This window comes from Caloenas nicobarica, chromosome 3 (genome assembly GCF_036013445.1).
Source record: "Caloenas nicobarica isolate bCalNic1 chromosome 3, bCalNic1.hap1, whole genome shotgun sequence".
NCBI classification, from domain to species: Eukaryota; Metazoa; Chordata; class Aves; order Columbiformes; family Columbidae; genus Caloenas; species Caloenas nicobarica.
In genome coordinates, this window is record NC_088247.1 from 71,868,606 (window position 1) to 71,885,431 (window position 16,826).

At 42.2% G+C, this 16,826-nt stretch overlaps 2 protein-coding genes across 7 annotated transcripts in view; one reads left to right on the forward strand and one right to left on the reverse strand.

The window, feature by feature from the left end:
* The window catches only part of MAP3K4 (mitogen-activated protein kinase kinase kinase 4), a 91,245-nt gene extending 80,577 nt beyond the window's left edge, over nt 1-10,668 (forward strand). For 5 of the 6 annotated variants that reach the window (XM_065632378.1, XM_065632379.1, XM_065632381.1 and 2 more), the window contains 6 exons: nt 214-330; nt 1,823-1,982; nt 7,985-8,107; nt 8,660-8,766; nt 8,978-9,157; nt 10,121-10,668. In XM_065632378.1, coding sequence (XP_065488450.1) covers nt 214-330; nt 1,823-1,982; nt 7,985-8,107; nt 8,660-8,766; nt 8,978-9,157; nt 10,121-10,141 — 708 coding nt within the window. In that variant the 3' untranslated portion in view covers nt 10,142-10,668. Of the gene's footprint in view, nt 1-213; nt 331-1,822; nt 1,983-2,868; nt 2,962-7,984; nt 8,108-8,659; nt 8,767-8,977; nt 9,158-10,120 lie in introns of those variants that run through there. The other variant, XM_065632380.1, reaches the window with a different exon arrangement.
* Nucleotides 10,669-11,818: 1,150 nt separating this feature from the next.
* The window catches only part of AGPAT4 (1-acylglycerol-3-phosphate O-acyltransferase 4), an 80,720-nt gene continuing 75,712 nt past the window's right edge, over nt 11,819-16,826 (reverse strand). Inside the window, exon 9 of the mRNA XM_065632680.1 lies at nt 11,819-14,549. Within this exon, the coding sequence (XP_065488752.1) occupies nt 14,458-14,549 (92 nt within the window). The 3' untranslated portion in view covers nt 11,819-14,457. The remainder of the gene's footprint in view (nt 14,550-16,826) is intronic.

Here is a 16,826-nt window from a genome sequence, read left to right on the forward strand (position 1 = left end):
TGTTCTTTTTTTGTTTAAGTTTGGAGATAGAGGGTTGATATTTTGGGGCTTTTTGTGTGATGATGGTGCTTAAGAAAAGAAAAAGAGCTTTTTACCTGTTTTCTTGGTTGGGTTTTGGTTTAGGATAGGTTGGTTGTTTTGGTTTGGTTTGGGTTGGGTTTTTTTGTTCCTTAGTAATTTAAAATAGTGGCAAAATAAAAATCTTTCTTGCAGATAAGATTTCAGCCTAATGACCACAAAACCATCAAAGAAACAGCTGATGAACTGAAGATTTTTGAAGGCATCAAACACCCTAATCTGGTTCGTTATTTTGGTGTGGAGCTCCATAGGGTAAGAAATTATAAGTTATTGAGGCTTTTTTATAGGTCAGAGAGAAAATTTTAAGCAGCCATGGATCACTGACGGTTTTACTTGAGAACATTCTAGTTCAGTTTAATTGTCTGGATATCTCTGTGAATTGCAGTGTGTCTTTTTCCTCTGAATGTTGAGGTCTCTGAAACATAGTTTGGGGAAATTTTTTTGAACTGGTATGTAAACAGAGAAGTTTCACACTAAGTGAATAGAGCGAGGAATGCTGGAGGCTATTCTGTGCTGCTACTCTGTTTTTAACTGCTCTAAAAGCAAGCTATATCATATACGGTATCGTAACTCTTGCATTTATATAGACTAGACAGCATAAAACCCTTCACTGTTAGCAGCAAAGGTTGCACAGGATCTTGCTGATTCCTGGAAAAATTTTGTGCTGGAGTTTAAATCTTGATGCCAGGTGAGTATCTTAAGGCAGCAGATCTTCTGGAATTCAGCTAGTGTCTCTTCAGAAAGAAAAATGAGTTTTCTTGTTTGAGCAGCAGAACTAATGAAGCCTGGTTTTCTTATGGAGCTGGCTTCTAGAGTTGCGTGCTGAGATACCCAACATTTTCTTACTCTGCTTCCTACCTTCCCTGTGAGTCTCAGATCCTTCCCGTATCTCTACCCGGTGAGGCAGGCAGGAAACAGGATGCCTGGTGTCTGGCTGGAAAGCGGTGTCTGGTTTTGACTGATTTGCTCAGTATGAATGGGTTGATTTGCTGACCCATTCGTGGTTTAGCAGGGGATAAAGGCTGCTTTCTGTCTGCATTTCTTTACATGGGGACACGACTTCAGGTGTCTGTGCCACTGAGGCATTGGTTTCTCCAGCTAGTTCTCAGAGCTTAGTGTCTTTGCCATCTTCCTGTATTAAGTCTGGCTTAAATTGGCTGGGCTTGGAGACAGAGAAAGGGAACAAGAACCAAACTTTTCCTTAAAGTGAGTTAGAGTTGGCATGTTTGTTCAAGCAACAGAAAACAACAAAAAACTTGCCCTCCCCAAGCAATCAACACGTGATATTGCAGGAACTGGGAGAGAGGGTGGGGGAAAACCAAACCAAACCAAAAAAACAAGCCCAAACCATCATTTTACCTTTTTTCTAAGTATGCAAAGCATCTTTTTTGTATTTCTGTGTGATATACCTACAAGATTTCCAAAGTGCTTTTTGGTTGATGCCAAAGTGATGTATTTTATACCATCAAATAGTATCAGTTAACGTACAAATGATGCAGATAAACCTGTAGCAGAGATTTTCCATGGATATGCAAAAGAACATACTGGGTTGAAGCATGCCCAAGAGAACAGAATTCTGAAGAGATGATTTATTAGATATTCCATGGTAAGAGGTAGTTCATTAAAGCATTACATGGTACTTCCGTTAGTCTTTTCACAAACAATAAAGGGTGGAAGGAGAACTTCATAAAAAATCAACCAAAAAACCCCACAACAATGAAATTTGGTTTGGTTCCCACGACAGGAAGAAATGTACATCTTCATGGAATACTGTGATGAGGGCACTCTGGAAGAGGTATCAAAACTGGGCCTTCAGGAGCATGTCATTAGGCTCTACACAAAGCAAATCACGATTGCAATCAATGTACTACATGAACATGGTATTGTTCATCGAGACATTAAAGGTAATGTTACCCATAAAAGGTAATGTCATCGTTTCAGTGTTGTAGATGGGGAGGGGAGCGATGGGGGACATATTTACAGATTTAGTCTGTGTTATCTATACAACCATTAAGTGTATAAAGCCTTCCACTCATTTTTTTTAATTTATAAGTTATTGGCTAGTCACGTGCTCCTTTTTAAGTGCAAAATATAAAAAATGTTCGCAGTTGGCATTGCAAACTCATAAATTCTGCCCATGATTTATATAGTTTCTGTAGAGGTTGTTACTATTGTTGGGGATTCATTTGGTCCTTCTGTTTCTAGTACTAATGTATTGAGTTATGTAATGGTGTTTTTCTTCTCATCTATGCAAGAAACAGTGGTGTGTTCTGGGCGCTGACAAGCAACGTACAGTGCTAGAGTTGTTCATCAGAACTTTTTCCTGTGATTTCCATTTTCTAGAAGAGATTTAGGATTTCAGAAGAATGATTGATTAAGCATAGTAATAAAAGCCTTGTTAAAAGGAAGTTAAAGGGATATTGTAAAATTACTTATCTAGTGGGTTTTTTGCCATACATTTATCTACTCGTGTCTGGCTCTCAGCTTTTACTTGCAAAATGAGCAGACTGGAACTACAATAACTGAAGGGAGGTTGGGTTTGGCGTTTACTCAAGGCACCCAGTGTGAGTCCACATTTCACATTCATTTTTCTTTTCCTACGCCTTCCAAGAACATCTTCCATGTCTAGTTATCTTGGTTTTGTTAGTCTGGCATATTTTGCTCACCTATGGCAGAAACTTAACAGAAGGTAGGGGAAATGATGCACACAATATGCCCTGTGAATGCTCATTTTATGACAAGGCAGTGCAACCCAACGATGCTGGGTTTCTATGTCCCTCTTGCTCACAGGGTTTTGAATCACCGCAGCAGTGTAGGAGGTTCCCAGTTGCTCTTGGTCCTTTGGCCTCGTGCTTCTCATTTGGGAAAAGAACTATCTACGATCCAGAGGCCTCCCACCCAGGTAGGCCACTCTTGAGTCAGTTTTGGCTTTTTTTCCTAGGAAACACTTTCCCTCACTCCCATTCCCCAGCAATCTTGCCTTTTCTGGTTTTCCTTGCTGACCAAAGGTTTCTCTCCAGTTGTGGATTTCCCTCCATGCTTCTCACGGTGCCCTCCTTGCCCTTTACTTGATCATTCCATACCCAGGTTCTGCTTAGCTGGATTATGCTCTCCTGGAAGCTTGTTAGCAAAATTTAAGGCTGGCTGACAGGGGTTTCTTTTTTATGCTGCTCTATGTCATTGCTGATTTCTGGATATGTTTCCAAATAGGTCTTCCTCTCATCAGGGAGGTGCAGTGAAGTGAGAAGAGCTGTTTAACAGAACTGTAATGCTATGTTATCTGAGGGCATTTCTGTTGCAACAGGTTCCTCATACCAAATGTTGAGGTGTTGCATGAGAATAACAGCAGTGACAAACAGAAGGTCGCTGCAGGCACATCTGTGTATAGGCCTTCCCGAAAGTTAATGACAGAATGTGAAGACAGACCACAGAGGGTATTTTTATAAAGGATGCCTGAAGTTACATTGGAAGGCTCTTGCTCTCTGCCCCCTTTTATGCTGATATTGCATCTCCAAGATTTCAGGCAAACAGCAGTAGAGAAAACTCTGGTTTTACTTTCAGCGCTTAGGTACTCTTTATTTTTTCTGGTAGGGAAAAATGATGATATGTCATTCCACCTGTTAAAACTACTTTGCTATGGAAATGTCACTATCAGGTCACACTAGATCTCTCATGGCCAGTTTGTTAAACATCCCTGTGGATATGTTTCTTTTAAGCAGCAGATACCCATAAACAGTTACTCTAAGAATTGGTTATCCCACAGTTGGTGTCCGCAAGTATCTCGTGATCAAAAATTGAGTCCTTTGGTTAGTGGTGTCCCCTTGTGCCACCGTTGTCTTTCAGATGCTGTTGTGGCATCCAGTTCTGTGAGTGGAAAAGATGAAGCGAGACACAGCTGCCTTGAGACCTTTTTCACCCTGCAGTTGTGAGAACGAACTGAGGGAAGTGTTGGCTGGTTGTTACACTTGGCTGCGGAGTTTTTTATTTTGCATCAATGTGTAAAGTAGTTGGTGTTGGTATGTAGCAGGTGATTAAGTTTTCTGGAATACTTTTATAATCTCTATTCTGGGTATTGGATTTTAAACCCTGTGGTTAAGCCCAGATTCCTCAGTTAAAATTTCTTCAATTTCTCCTTAGTTATCAAGAATGATGGAATATTTAATGCTGAAGGGAACCTCTGAACATCTCTGCTTGTGCTCTCTGTTCAAAACAGGGCCAACCTCAGTATCAGATCCAATGTCAAATTAGATGAGGTTGCTTAAGACCTTGTTTAGTTGAAATACCAGTATGTCTCGAGATGGATATTCACTTCTCTCTGGGCCCCATCCCAATGACTGACCTGTCCCCATTGTGAAGGACTTTTTCCTGATACTTCCCTGGCATTTGCAGAGGTTGCTGTTTGTATCCCTTGCCCCATATTCTTTCAAAGTTTGCCTTTGAGGAAAAAGCCTCTTTCCATCATCTCGATGTCTTCCCATTACACAGCTGAAAACAGCAATAAATTCTCCACACACACTCTTCCCTTTGTCAAGCTAAACAAACCCATCTCTCAGCTGTCCATTGTGTGGACCAGCCCTCTGACTGTCTTGATGCCCCTCTGCTGGGTTTGCTCCAGTGTGTCAGTGTCTCTCTTGTACTGGGGAGCCCAAAAACCAGACACAGCACTTCAAGTGTGGTCTCACAAGTGCTGAATTGAGAGGAATTAATCACTGAGGTCATGCCTGGTGCTTTCTCTCTGACAGAGAAGGGCATATTCCTGAAGAGTACTCGGATTGTGTTTTCAGAATGAATACAGAAAATGAAGGGGTTGTACCTGAAGCTTCAGTAAAGTAGAAACCTGTGAGTGAGATGCTCCAGGCCAGAAGTCTTCATCAAAGTGTTAGTGTCCTCTTGTTAACTTTGTTGTTAGCTTGAAATTTCTGCCTTTCCTGCTTTCATGTCTTCATGATGAGCACAAGGGAAGGAAGGTCATTCAACAAGAGATGGAAGGCTGTTCAACAGGAGACTATGGGCATGTGTCACCCTCTCTGAGAGACTGAGTGAAAGAGGATTCTACAGCTGATGTTCTCATCAAATGGAACATTTGGCCTGCTTGTTTCTTGAATGAATTTGGTTGCTGCACGCTTGAGTACTGGCTGAGGAGTGTCTGAGCTGCCCTTCTTTGTGGAATGATGCCAAAGTCTTTAGCGGGGCTTTTGGTACCGCTCCTTGGGCTCACAGTACTTACACCAGCACCTTTGGAATATCACACTAGTGCAGTTTTCACTGCACTTCAAGTGGGCCTCACTTGGCACAGAAATGCAGGGCACGAAACTTCAGTTTAAAAGCTTTGGGTTGTAGCTCTTGTTGTCTCTAGCAAGGGTACAGCTTTTGACAATTGCTCTTAGTTTGCAGTTTGCCCAGGAGGTCTTGTGGTGTAAATGGCAGTAGGGCTGTGCAGAACTGGGCTGCCCCTTGCCTCTGCCAAGTGCATCCGATGAAGATGCTTTTGATAGTGTATGTGTAGGAGGACAGAAGGAACAGAAGGCTGTGTTGTGTCTTTTTGCCTGTTTAACCATGGTCTCCGGTTTTATTTTGCTTATTAACCATGCAGATATGGTAGGAATTTTGTTACGTTCCTAGTTACGTTAACTGTCAAAGGTAAAAAGGATCAATCATCCTCAAAGTGCTGCCCTCATGTCTCCTGTTCTTTTACCTGCTGGATTCTGTGGAGGTTTCATCTAACAAGATAACCATTTTTAAAGACTTCTTTTAGAGCTTGGTCTTATTCTGTGAAACAGACACTTTAACAGCAACATTTGTGCTAAATTGTCATTACTTTTTTTTTAAGGGACAAACTTGGGCATGGAAGGCCTTGTAAGTAGGTTCTGAACTTTATTAAACCAAACTATCACAATTATCCCAATAGCTTCAGATTCAGCTGGAAGAGAGATCGTTGCACTTCAGCTCTGCCAGTTTCCACCCCCTGCTCTAGTCAGAAACCACTTTGTAAGCCTTCCATGAAATGCGCATGTTCCTTTCTGGAGGAATGGGAACATAGGTTTCCAAAACATTCTTGTAAAAGCATTTGCTAGTGATGGCCACTTTTCCTAAGCTCTTTGTGTGGGCTAAGCGCACCTAAAGCGCACCTACTTCCTATATGTCAAATAATTGCTTGAACATCATTAGAAAAAGAAAAGCTGTGGAAAGTAGTTCAAAGGAAAAAGTTGCTGGTAGACTGTCACTCTTCTAATGCATTGCCCATATTTAGTGTCTCATTGAGCTCCCTCCTTGTACTGCTTTGGTGCGTTTCTGGATTCTCTTTCATTCATGGAGCTGAGGGATGGTCCACCCAGCTCCGTTACAGGTGCCTGTGGTCGCAGGGTGACTGTGGATTCATATGTCCCTGTGATGGCAAACTGCGGAACCCAACCAAAGAATTCCGATCTTTAGTACGTGCAGGTACCTGAATGCCAAGAGTGGAAAACTTAGACACAATGTGCAGAACAGTTGTATTCACTGAAAGTTAATTCTTCTTCAGAACTTGTGAAAGGCTTATGGTAATTAAAGGTTGGAATTTATTTCTGTTAATTATTTCTCTACCCCTTTTATAGTGCTGTTCTGTGCAACGCCTCTTGGACTAAATAAATATTGCTTAGTTATCAAGCATTCTTGTAGTAGTTAGAGAAGCCCTTTGAGAAATGGACAGGGTTTTAGCATCATTGACCTGCACTGCCTTTTTTTGACTTGAGCGTTTTGAGGATTCCTTCTGTTTTCCATTAATATCTTGGGGATGTGCAGACAAGCTAACTGGAAAAAGTCAGTAACTAAGAGAACATAACACAAAGGAGGAGCAGCCAAGAACTTCTGCACTGACCTATGTTCAAGGTGGAGCCATTTTTGAAAGAATCTTCTGTGTGACATGGGAAAAGGCTATGTGAAACGAAGCCCCCAATTTTGCCTACTCCTCAAGTAGGCATACATTTTTGTGCTGTGCAAACCATTCATCTTTCCTCAAGAGAGATCACACCTCAAGCTGTATTTCTGCCAGGTGACTCTCGCAACCTACTTGTGGTTTCATTGCAATACTTTGCAGAAGCCAGGACTTGGCCTGACACGTATAGTGAGCTCGTTCTGCTCTTCCTCTTCTGTGTTGGCTGTCAACATGTGTTTCGGCAGGATGTTGAACAAAAGAAGACCACTGGTTATCAAAGCCACTTGGCTTATTTTGCAGTGTCGTGTAGAGCAAGTGACTTGAAGCCAACTGCAGATTCCCCTTGGAGATTTTCGAGTCTGCTAGGGAAATGAGCTGGCAGTGTAGCCAGCGATTGTAACAGTAGTAGCCCTTCTCCAGAAATTCTTCTGGAAGTAGAGCACAATAGGAGTGGGCATTTGGTAGTACATGTAATAAAATGTTAAAAGCTCTATTTTGGAAGTCTGCTGTGATGACACAGCTGTATGATGTTACCTGTCTTGGCGCAGCAGAACCGAAAAGATGGCCAGTGGGAGGTACGTAGCAATGGCCTCTGCCAGGACGCTCCCTAAGGACAGGTGGTTTTTTGCAGTGCAACATTCACAAGGATAAGCACTGGAATTGATCAGTTCCTGGAGGAGTATTTTCTCATAATGAGCATGTATGGAAAGCTGATGAGTTTGCCTGCTGTACTGCTTTGTTTTCCTTGTTGTCAACTTCCAGTACATTTAGTGTTAACACAAACCCACCTAAAGTCCCATTGGCTACTGGTAACTTGCCCTCTGGGGAACATCGCTAATGCTGTCATATTCCATGCTTAACCCACAGGTAAAGATCTAAGTGCAAATTCAGTTGTTATCTACTGCGTAACTTCCAAGAGTATATCGGGAAACCCTCATTCCTCAATTCAGCACTAATTTAACAAGTGTTACTGTTTTTCATTGTGTTTTGTAGGAGCCAACATCTTTCTCACCTCATCTGGACTGATTAAACTAGGAGACTTTGGCTGCTCGGTGAAACTGAAGAACAACACCCAGACAATGCCTGGGGAAGTGAACAGTACTTTGGGGACTGCAGGTAAGGAAGCATGTGCCAGGCAGATACTTGTCTAGTTACCATAGAAGAAGATGCCTCTGCTGAAAGTTTGTGGTGGAGTAAAAGGGTATGTTTCAGGGAAGCTTGGATTCTACCATAGCTAGCCAGATGTGCTTTACATCCAGAAGCCAAAACAATCAGTGAATGATGTAACTGGAAAGATGAAATTGTATTTGCCTGGCAACTTTTATAAAGACGCTGCAGCTTGTGTTTTCTGGGGTTGTATCTTTCTTTGCAGCCTTACTGAAACAGCGCTGTTCTTACTAAACAGCTGCTTAAGCTATTTTTCAAAAACAAAAGTAACCGAAAGCATGTACATATACCAGCATTTTCACTATGGCTTTTCAAACTGAAAGACAGTTACACTGCAAATGTGTCAAAGAACAAGAAGCCAGCAAATGCCAAAACTTAGCAAAAATAGTGCTGATTCACTACGGATATATTAAAAAGCATTTAGTTTGCCCAGCTAATCACTGAATGTATACTGTTCCTTCTGCTGCATGAACTGATGACATTGTATGTATTGTTTCGAAGCATACATGGCTCCAGAAGTAATTACCAGAGCAAAAGGAGAAGGACACGGACGTGCAGCAGACATCTGGAGCCTGGGCTGTGTCGTTATAGAGATGGTGACTGGCAAGGTAGGGATGTTCCACATGCTGAATGAAAGCAAACTGTTCTTAGCAGTTTCTCTGCAAATTCTGGTCCCACTCCCAGAAATTTGTCACACTTAAATCTGCAAGTACTGGGGTGGGTTTTAATTTTCCTGGAGTACAAAAATACATGCTCTATGCATAGCAAGTTACTCACTCACTAAACCTTGCAACTTATCTATGCTGTTACGTGTTGTAGAGGCCTTGGCACGAATACGAGCACAACTTCCAGATCATGTATAGGGTGGGGATGGGCCATAAACCTCCTATTCCTGACAAAGTGAGCCCAGAAGGGAAAGACTTCCTTTGCCACTGCCTGGAGAGTGACCCAAAGATGAGGTGGACGGCCAGCCAGCTCCTCGATCATCCTTTTGTCAAGGTTTGTTCCATGGCTTTGGCCACAAAGGCTGTAGATGGGAATCAGAAACAGCTCCTAGTTGGCTGCACTGTTTGCAGCTGTGCCACAGGGCTTTGTTTCACCGTGGGAGGCTGTCCAGGTATCGGGTTGATGCTGTCCAGAAAACAAGGTTTGGCGACTTTTCAGAAGCACATTATGTTGCTAAGAAACATTTGACTAAAAGAACCTGGTGCGCACCATGCAATAAACTTTCATTGCTGTTTTGGGATGTATTATCTTTATGTTAAAAAGACTAGTTAAGCTTCAACTCAGTGGTAGTTAATTCGATCTGAAGGGCTCTGTGCCTGAAACTTTAGGAAGTACCTATGCAGGCTTCCATCATCTAGAGATAAGGGTCCCCTCCATAAAAAGTGAAACAAGCACTTTATTGAGAGCTCTACCACCCTTCAGTGCAAGGGTCTGCTTTTTTTAAGTTCACAGTTAATGTTAAGTTCATATAGAATGTTTATCTGGCAATTGGCCTAACAGTCTGCAGTTCTTGCATGAACTATAGTTTGATTCTTTTCTTAAGAATAGGCAAATATTCACAGCTACAAACTTAGGTGTAGTAGTAACTACTTTTTTGAAGAAGTAGGTGCACAGTAGGTTATTGAATTCTGTCCCATTTTCTAGCATAAATTTGTTCACTTTGGTATTGTGGTTCAGTAACAGTGCGTTTGGGCTCATCATACCCATCCCTGTCACCAGGGCCCCTGCAGCCTGATCCCATCCATCCCAGAGGCAGAACGCTGCTTTAGGCACGTCAGAGTGGCACGGTGACAGGGGAAACATAAGTTTTCACATCTAAATGCTTGTAATTTGTTACCTGCATAAAAAGAGAGAAAGAAAAAGCCCTCAGAGGTGTTCAGGGAAGGTGCTGAAAGAATTGATCTGTTGTCATCTTCTTGCTGTAAGTGAATTCATTGCCTTTTGTCCCCTTCACAGGTTTGCACAGATGAAGAATGAAGTTATTCAGTCTTTGGCCTTTTTTTATTCTGGCAAGATACCTTTTAATCACTACTGTATGTAATATTTACATAAAGACTGTGCTGAAAAACAGTATAAAAGTTGAACTTACGAAGACTGCACAAGTGACAAGCGTCACTTTCTCTGCTGCTCCTGTATGTTGTACTTGGCACATGTTGCTCACGTGACAGTGTCCGCAAGTTGGAAGAAGCTGCATGTTTCAGTGAAAGTGCCATTACTACTGTATATGGACCATACCTTTTTTTTGTTCTTTCTCCTGTTTCTCATTTTGACTGAGAACCGTAATGTTAATATGTAGTATTTTTGAACTCTTTAGGTTCAGAAAAATGCTGTAGTGTTATCAGGCGTTATGGACCTTGTTTTTTAATCTGTTGAGTGCACTGACTGTGAACTTTTACTGGTTTTTTGTTTATTTGTTTTTTGGCAAGCTTCAGATTTGTTATGCACAAGGCTGATTAATGAAATTTTAAAAAAAGTTTTTTCTCAATAAATGGTTTATTTTAGGAGATGTTGGTGAAGGGTGTTTCTTCAAAAAATAAATATATTGGGTTGTGTCACATTTTAAACTTTTTTTCAACGCTTATTTAACACTACTAAGCTAACCTAACTTATATTGCAGTAGTCAATGTTTTGTCAAGTTCAAGATGTGTAAGAAGCATCTTAAACTGCGCAAGTGGTGACAGAATTAAGGTCCCCCCCTCCATCCTCTCCTGAGGAAAAAAGGGGGTGTGCAGTTCCTGACAGTCCCTATTACAGAAGGGACAGAGCCGTGGTCTGAAATAACTGTCTTCTTGAATGCGAGCACCACGAACAGGGAATGGGCCACGTGGCATCCCTGTGGCCTGGAGGAGAATCAGTTAAGATTATTCTTGTGTTCTATTTGGCAAAAACAAGAATTTACTGTTAGCTTTTTAAAACTGATTTCTGACTTTGATTTCCCTACCACCCACCAATTGTCATGAGGCTCAGAAAATGGAGAGTAGACGTCGTTAGCAATTAGAAGAAACAGTCTGCAACATTTGATCTATTTGGATTATTTTGTTTGGCTTGCTATTATAAGCAGATGACTTAAAATTGTTACTTGTAAGCATTACTGCAAGTTTACATATTCTTGTTACAGCCTGAGACCTTAAAATGGGTAACTTATAAAGCCAAGAACTTGTTTTTAATGTTTCACTTTATTCTAAAGTCCTGTCTCTCCACTTGATCCACAAATCTTTGGTCACGGGTGTGGGGTTCAGCAGCTGGCTGGGTGAGCTCTTGAGAAGGTATCACAAAACCTAATATTTAAATCTAGAAGAGCATGAGCCTCACTGCACAGGTCACCAGTGCCATGTATCATCTAGGCTCTCAAAAATACTGCAATGAATTTAAATGATGACTTTTCCTTCTCTTCAGGTCTTGATTTTCAGCTACAAGAGGAAGGGAAGTTAGCAACTGACTGTGAAAGTACCTGAGGTTCCCCTGCGAGCCTGGCTATACAGCAGAAGTACCTGAGCAGTTTGTGTCCTCGTTTGCCTTGGTTTTGGGTGCCCTCGTGCACGAACAGGAACTGCAGACAGCTTTTAGGAATGAGGATAAAGGTGAAAAGTAAACCGTTGCTAGTTTGATATTGCCAACCAAAAAGAAAACTCGTTCACTGCACATTAGCTTTTTATACTTTTATTTTTATATAAACAAACATTAAGACTACTTTTGTTAAGGCAGTTGTAGAACATACAGTAGTTGCTTGTGAGGATGAGGGGCAAACACTGCTTCCTAATGGCATAGGTCATTCTTTTAATACAGTGAACTGGACTAGTTTAACTTACACAAGTACCATTACGCTTTCTCCATTTGCCAGTGAAAGTGGGAAGGGCCCAGTAGTGCAGTCCTTGTGTGCTGGGACATCTAGAAGTGCTCAGGAGGGTGGATCAAGGAGTGGTGTGTTTGGCCCTCAGCCTCGTCTAAAGGTTGGTCTCAGGGAAATGGGTATGAAATAGTCTAAATGCTTTCAGAAATATGTACATTTGGTATTTTCCTCTAGAAGTGGCACTGCATGCAGTTGGAAAGGACTGAGATTCATAAGGAATGTTAAATGTCCCCCTACCAGCATATTAAATCAGTGGCTCTTTAAAAAGGCAAAAAAAGCTCATCTCTATCACTACATGAATATGTATTTGCTGCTCAGAACCACTCATCTGTGCGTTTAGGTTTTTACCACCCTGAGAAAAGCCCACTGTATCTGCTAGGTTAGGGTTACAGTGCAGTGCCAGCTTGGAGAGGGCTTTTCTCTCTCCCACCCCCCACTCATTTTCTAAGTCCTTGTGTACAGTGTCTTCAGGTCTGGCTCATCAACATGCCTGATGTGTTACTGTGGGACAGCTGGACCTTTAGACACTACTGCAAGTTTACTACTCAGTTTTCCACTGTTAGGATTGTTTTAGTAAGTTGAGGTGCAGGGCACGTTGTTCTTGACATCATATAACCTATTCCAGAAAGCTAGAGAGCATAGAGAATACATGTGTACACAAGACAGGTGGGGAAAAAAAAAAACCACCAGAACTAGTCCCTCATACTTCAGAAGGCCTATTCCTTCCTTCCTGTTGTATGTTTTACTGCCGCCACTCAAAAAAGTTTACTTATTGCCCCGTGCTAAAAGTACTACTACAACTGCTCTTTAGGTGCTGCATATTAAAGAGACTTGTTTCTAGGTGATCTGATGATGTACTGAACAGCAAATGCATATTTCATGGAGTAATTCATATTCTGTTGTATTAGCCCCTGTTTCTTCTGGCTTCAGCTTTATTATAGGAAAAGAGAAATGTTTTTTATACCAGCTGTTATTAATATAACTAAAACTGCTGCCTTTCTTGCCTAGAGGCACACAGGCTGTTCATTGCTAGACTATCACGGTTAAGTCCTGTGTGCCATGAAAATGTACCATCATTGGAAGTGCCAATCATAATCCTCACTGCTCAGTATCAGTATGTTCAGACTTTTAAAGCTTGGGGTTTTTTCAATCATAACTGCTGGGAGCTGGAAATCCCTTTTCCTCTTTTTTTAAACAAGCTCTGTTTAGTAACTTGCATATTCTTAACTCTTTAAGTTTTAAAAACAATAGGCTGCTGCCCTGGAATCAGTACCAGCAATGTCAGAGGAATAGTTTTCCCAAGGGGCTTGATTCCAGTTTTATCTAATTCAGAAGGGTGTTGAAGCAAGTCCAGACAGCCATAAAAAAACTCCAAGCCATACGACTGTCCTAGGTCTCTCTCCTACTTCCCCTCTTTTCCCCAGAATAAAAGCAAAAGATAATTTAAGTATTACCTCAGGCTGACTGTTATGAGGCACCATGTAAACTAATTTATCTGAAAAGACAGACAAGCAGACTAACTGGGATCACAACAGTAGGGGTGTGGGGCTTACCTTTTAATGCACGCTTTGCATTACTTAGTTACAGCATACTCAGTTTTGTTTCCACCATTGTTAGGAAGGCCTAGAATTAAAATCAGTGTTTAAAGCTGAAAGGAATTTACTACCTCAGTTTTTTCAAACTATAAATGGCATTTACTTTCAAAAGAATTACAGGTTTCAGCTATCCCTCTGATGTATTGCCTCAGGAGAGATGTGGCAGTGGGTAGGTAACACAGCTCTGTTCAGGCCACAAGGCCAAATTCCACTCCGGTTATGCCGCTGCAAGGCTCCGACCTAACAAACACTTAGCCGGGGTCTGGCTGGAGTTTCAAAGGGCCCACATGGTGCACACTGTGGGATTCAGTTCTAGATGTAATAAAACTCTATTGCAACTCTGCCAGTTCAGCAGAGCTGCTTCAGTCCAATACTGGTATAACCAAGCACTGCATCTTTACTGCGTTTAAACACTGACAGATTATGGTTGTTAAACTGTTAACGTGTAATCTAGACAACTATCAATTTTAATCATCTTGTAACAATCTTTTGACATCTACCCATTCCTTAGAGCAAGTTAAGATAAAGCCTGGTTAGTTTCCAGGTAGAGTCTCATCATACAAGAACACTGGATTTTTTTTTTTTCTTCAAAGCTTAAGACATTTAATAGGAAAACCAACCAAACAAATGCAAACCTGCTGTGGAGAGTATACGAAGGAGTGCATCTTTCAAGTGTGTCATCCAGCTCAAACCCCCAGAGAAAAAATAACAGGAGCACAAAATCAGATATGCATGGCAATTGCTCATCCTACCCTTCCTCTGATCTCGCTTGAAGGACCATGATATGCACTTAAGAGTTTTCAGAAGTTGCATTTGTTCCCTTTGGATTGAAGCAGTCTCTGAAGACGCTACTTTCGTTTCTGCTTGTTGTCATTGTTGCCATAGGTGGAGCCCTTGTTAATTTCTGTGACGCCAATCATCCATCTGACACCAACAGAAGCTGCAAAATACATCAAAGTCAAGTTAAAAGCTGCTTGCAGACGAGGACTGACGATCTGTACAGGTATAGTGTTCTGAAAGAGACCAGCAGTGGTCTCAGCCTTACAGCAGCACAGCATTAAAGGTACCTACCCAAACTACCTGTACTTAACCTCTGATGAAGGGTACAGCCCTGTGCCGCCATCTCAAGGAAGCTGCCCACCCTCATTAAGGAAGGTCCTGCGTCACCGGCCTCAGGCCAGACATCCTCTCCCACCAGCAGGGAAGATGCTTCGCGAGCCAACAGAGGCACAGGCACAATGTGCCGAGCCCTGTTAACCCTTAGACAAGGCCAGCTGTGAAATGTGGGTGCTGCTGGTGTGACCTGGCTCCCAGAAGCTGAGTGACAAAATACACTGATGTGTCTGCTAGTGAGGAGTGACAGGGGAAGGGAATTCTGCCTGCTTTCAACAGCCCCCTTGCCTGGAAGAGCATGAGCCAGTACAAAGGCACTTCAGATCTTGATTAAAAAATAAGTCAGTTGTGACTCTTTTTTTTTAACTACAGCTCATGAAACAGTCCATTTTAAGAGGGCAGGTTGATTTAAAATACTTCAATAGTTGGTTTAGTGGTAATAATTCACCATGCACAGAGATTTATTTTTTTGTGTGTAATTTATTTGTAGTGCCTGAAGTGACTTCAAGTTCAACACAACAACACAACTTAGCCTAAGCCCTCCCCTTGCAGCTTTTTTTTTTCCGTAAAGGGGCTCAGCTGCCTAAAATCTATTATTCCCCAAACTTCTGCTCAGCTACTGTACATACCCAGAACTGCGACACATCTTTCAGATCTAAACCTACTTGGGAGTCACAAATACATGCCCTCCGTGCAGAATGTGTCTTGCTGACTGATGGTGAAAAGGCCCAGTCCTGTGAGGTGCTTTAGATGTCTCATTCCCATCAGTCTTTACCTCTCTAAGATGACCTGAACAATTCCTCACCAGCCAAACGACTCTTTATTGTCAGGTCAGAGCCCAAGATCATCAAGAGAATCCAGAGGCTTCATACCATGACCAGGCACCAACCACCAAAAGCAGGGCTGACACAACACCCCATGTCCCAGCATTTGCTGCTCTTTAGCACTGAACAGGAGCGGGCTGTCAGCTGGTGACCAGCGTTGCCCTCGGCTTTACCAGTTGCTCGCTTGTCCAGCTGCAACCTGGCACTACCGCACCATGCAAAAACATCCCTTTTTAAATAGCTGCTTCTCTCTTCTGCTTCAAGCAACCTGTTCTGAAGTGGAGCACAGACTACTGAACTAATGTTGTAACTGTAAGTAAGGCAACTTGAAAAAGCCAAGTAAGAAGTAAGTAGAGTAAGTACTTACTTACTCACTCAAGTAAGAAGTAAGTAAAGTAAGAAAGAAGATAGGGAAGGAAGAAAGCAGCTCTGCAGAGAAGGACCTGGGCCTTCTGATAGATGCCTGCACTGTGCCCTCATGGGAAAGGTGGCCAAGGCTGCCCAGGGCTGCATTAGGAAAAGTTTGACACCCCTGGACTAGATGATGTCCAGAGGTGCCTTCCCACCTCAGCTATTGTCTTCTGTCTGATCTGCTTGGATAAAAGGCACTGTGTATTTTGTTCCTTTAAAATACCAGCACTTGAAAACAAACCAGTCGACTACAGACTCGTGTTCTGTAGTATGACAGTAAATTACGTGACAGTTTTTACAAGTCCAAGCGGTAACAGGATACCAGAGATGAGTCACACATGATGTGCCACAGCGACGGCTGCACAGTGATGGCTGAACGGCGGTGCAACGGGGAAGCCGGGCTGCCTGTGGGGCTGCCCTCAGGTCTTCAGGATGCAGGCGGAGAGCTGTGCAGGGACCAGCCCAGAAAGGGACGTGGCTCCTAGGGAGCTCACTGACAATGACACTGTTAGTCTGTGAATGGAAATGCACACAACTGGGACAGGTGAAGGATTTCACTCTCACAAATAGAAAAGAATAAAAACATCTCTGGACATTTAAATGGCCCAGGGAAGACTAGAGGAAGATCCAACATATAGCTTGCAGTCTGGGATCATAACATAATAGTAAGCATGACATCATTAAGATTTTAACCAGAAGGGATAGAAACAGCATCTGGAGGCAGACACAGAGCATAAATAAGAGCACCTGTTATAGCAACCACAGAGGCACAGTGAGGATTTCATCCTGTTCCAAGAATGCCACTGCCTAGAGACCAAAAAATACCTAATTCAATGGTTCAGATTTTTTTTTTTTCCTTCCCTTCTCTT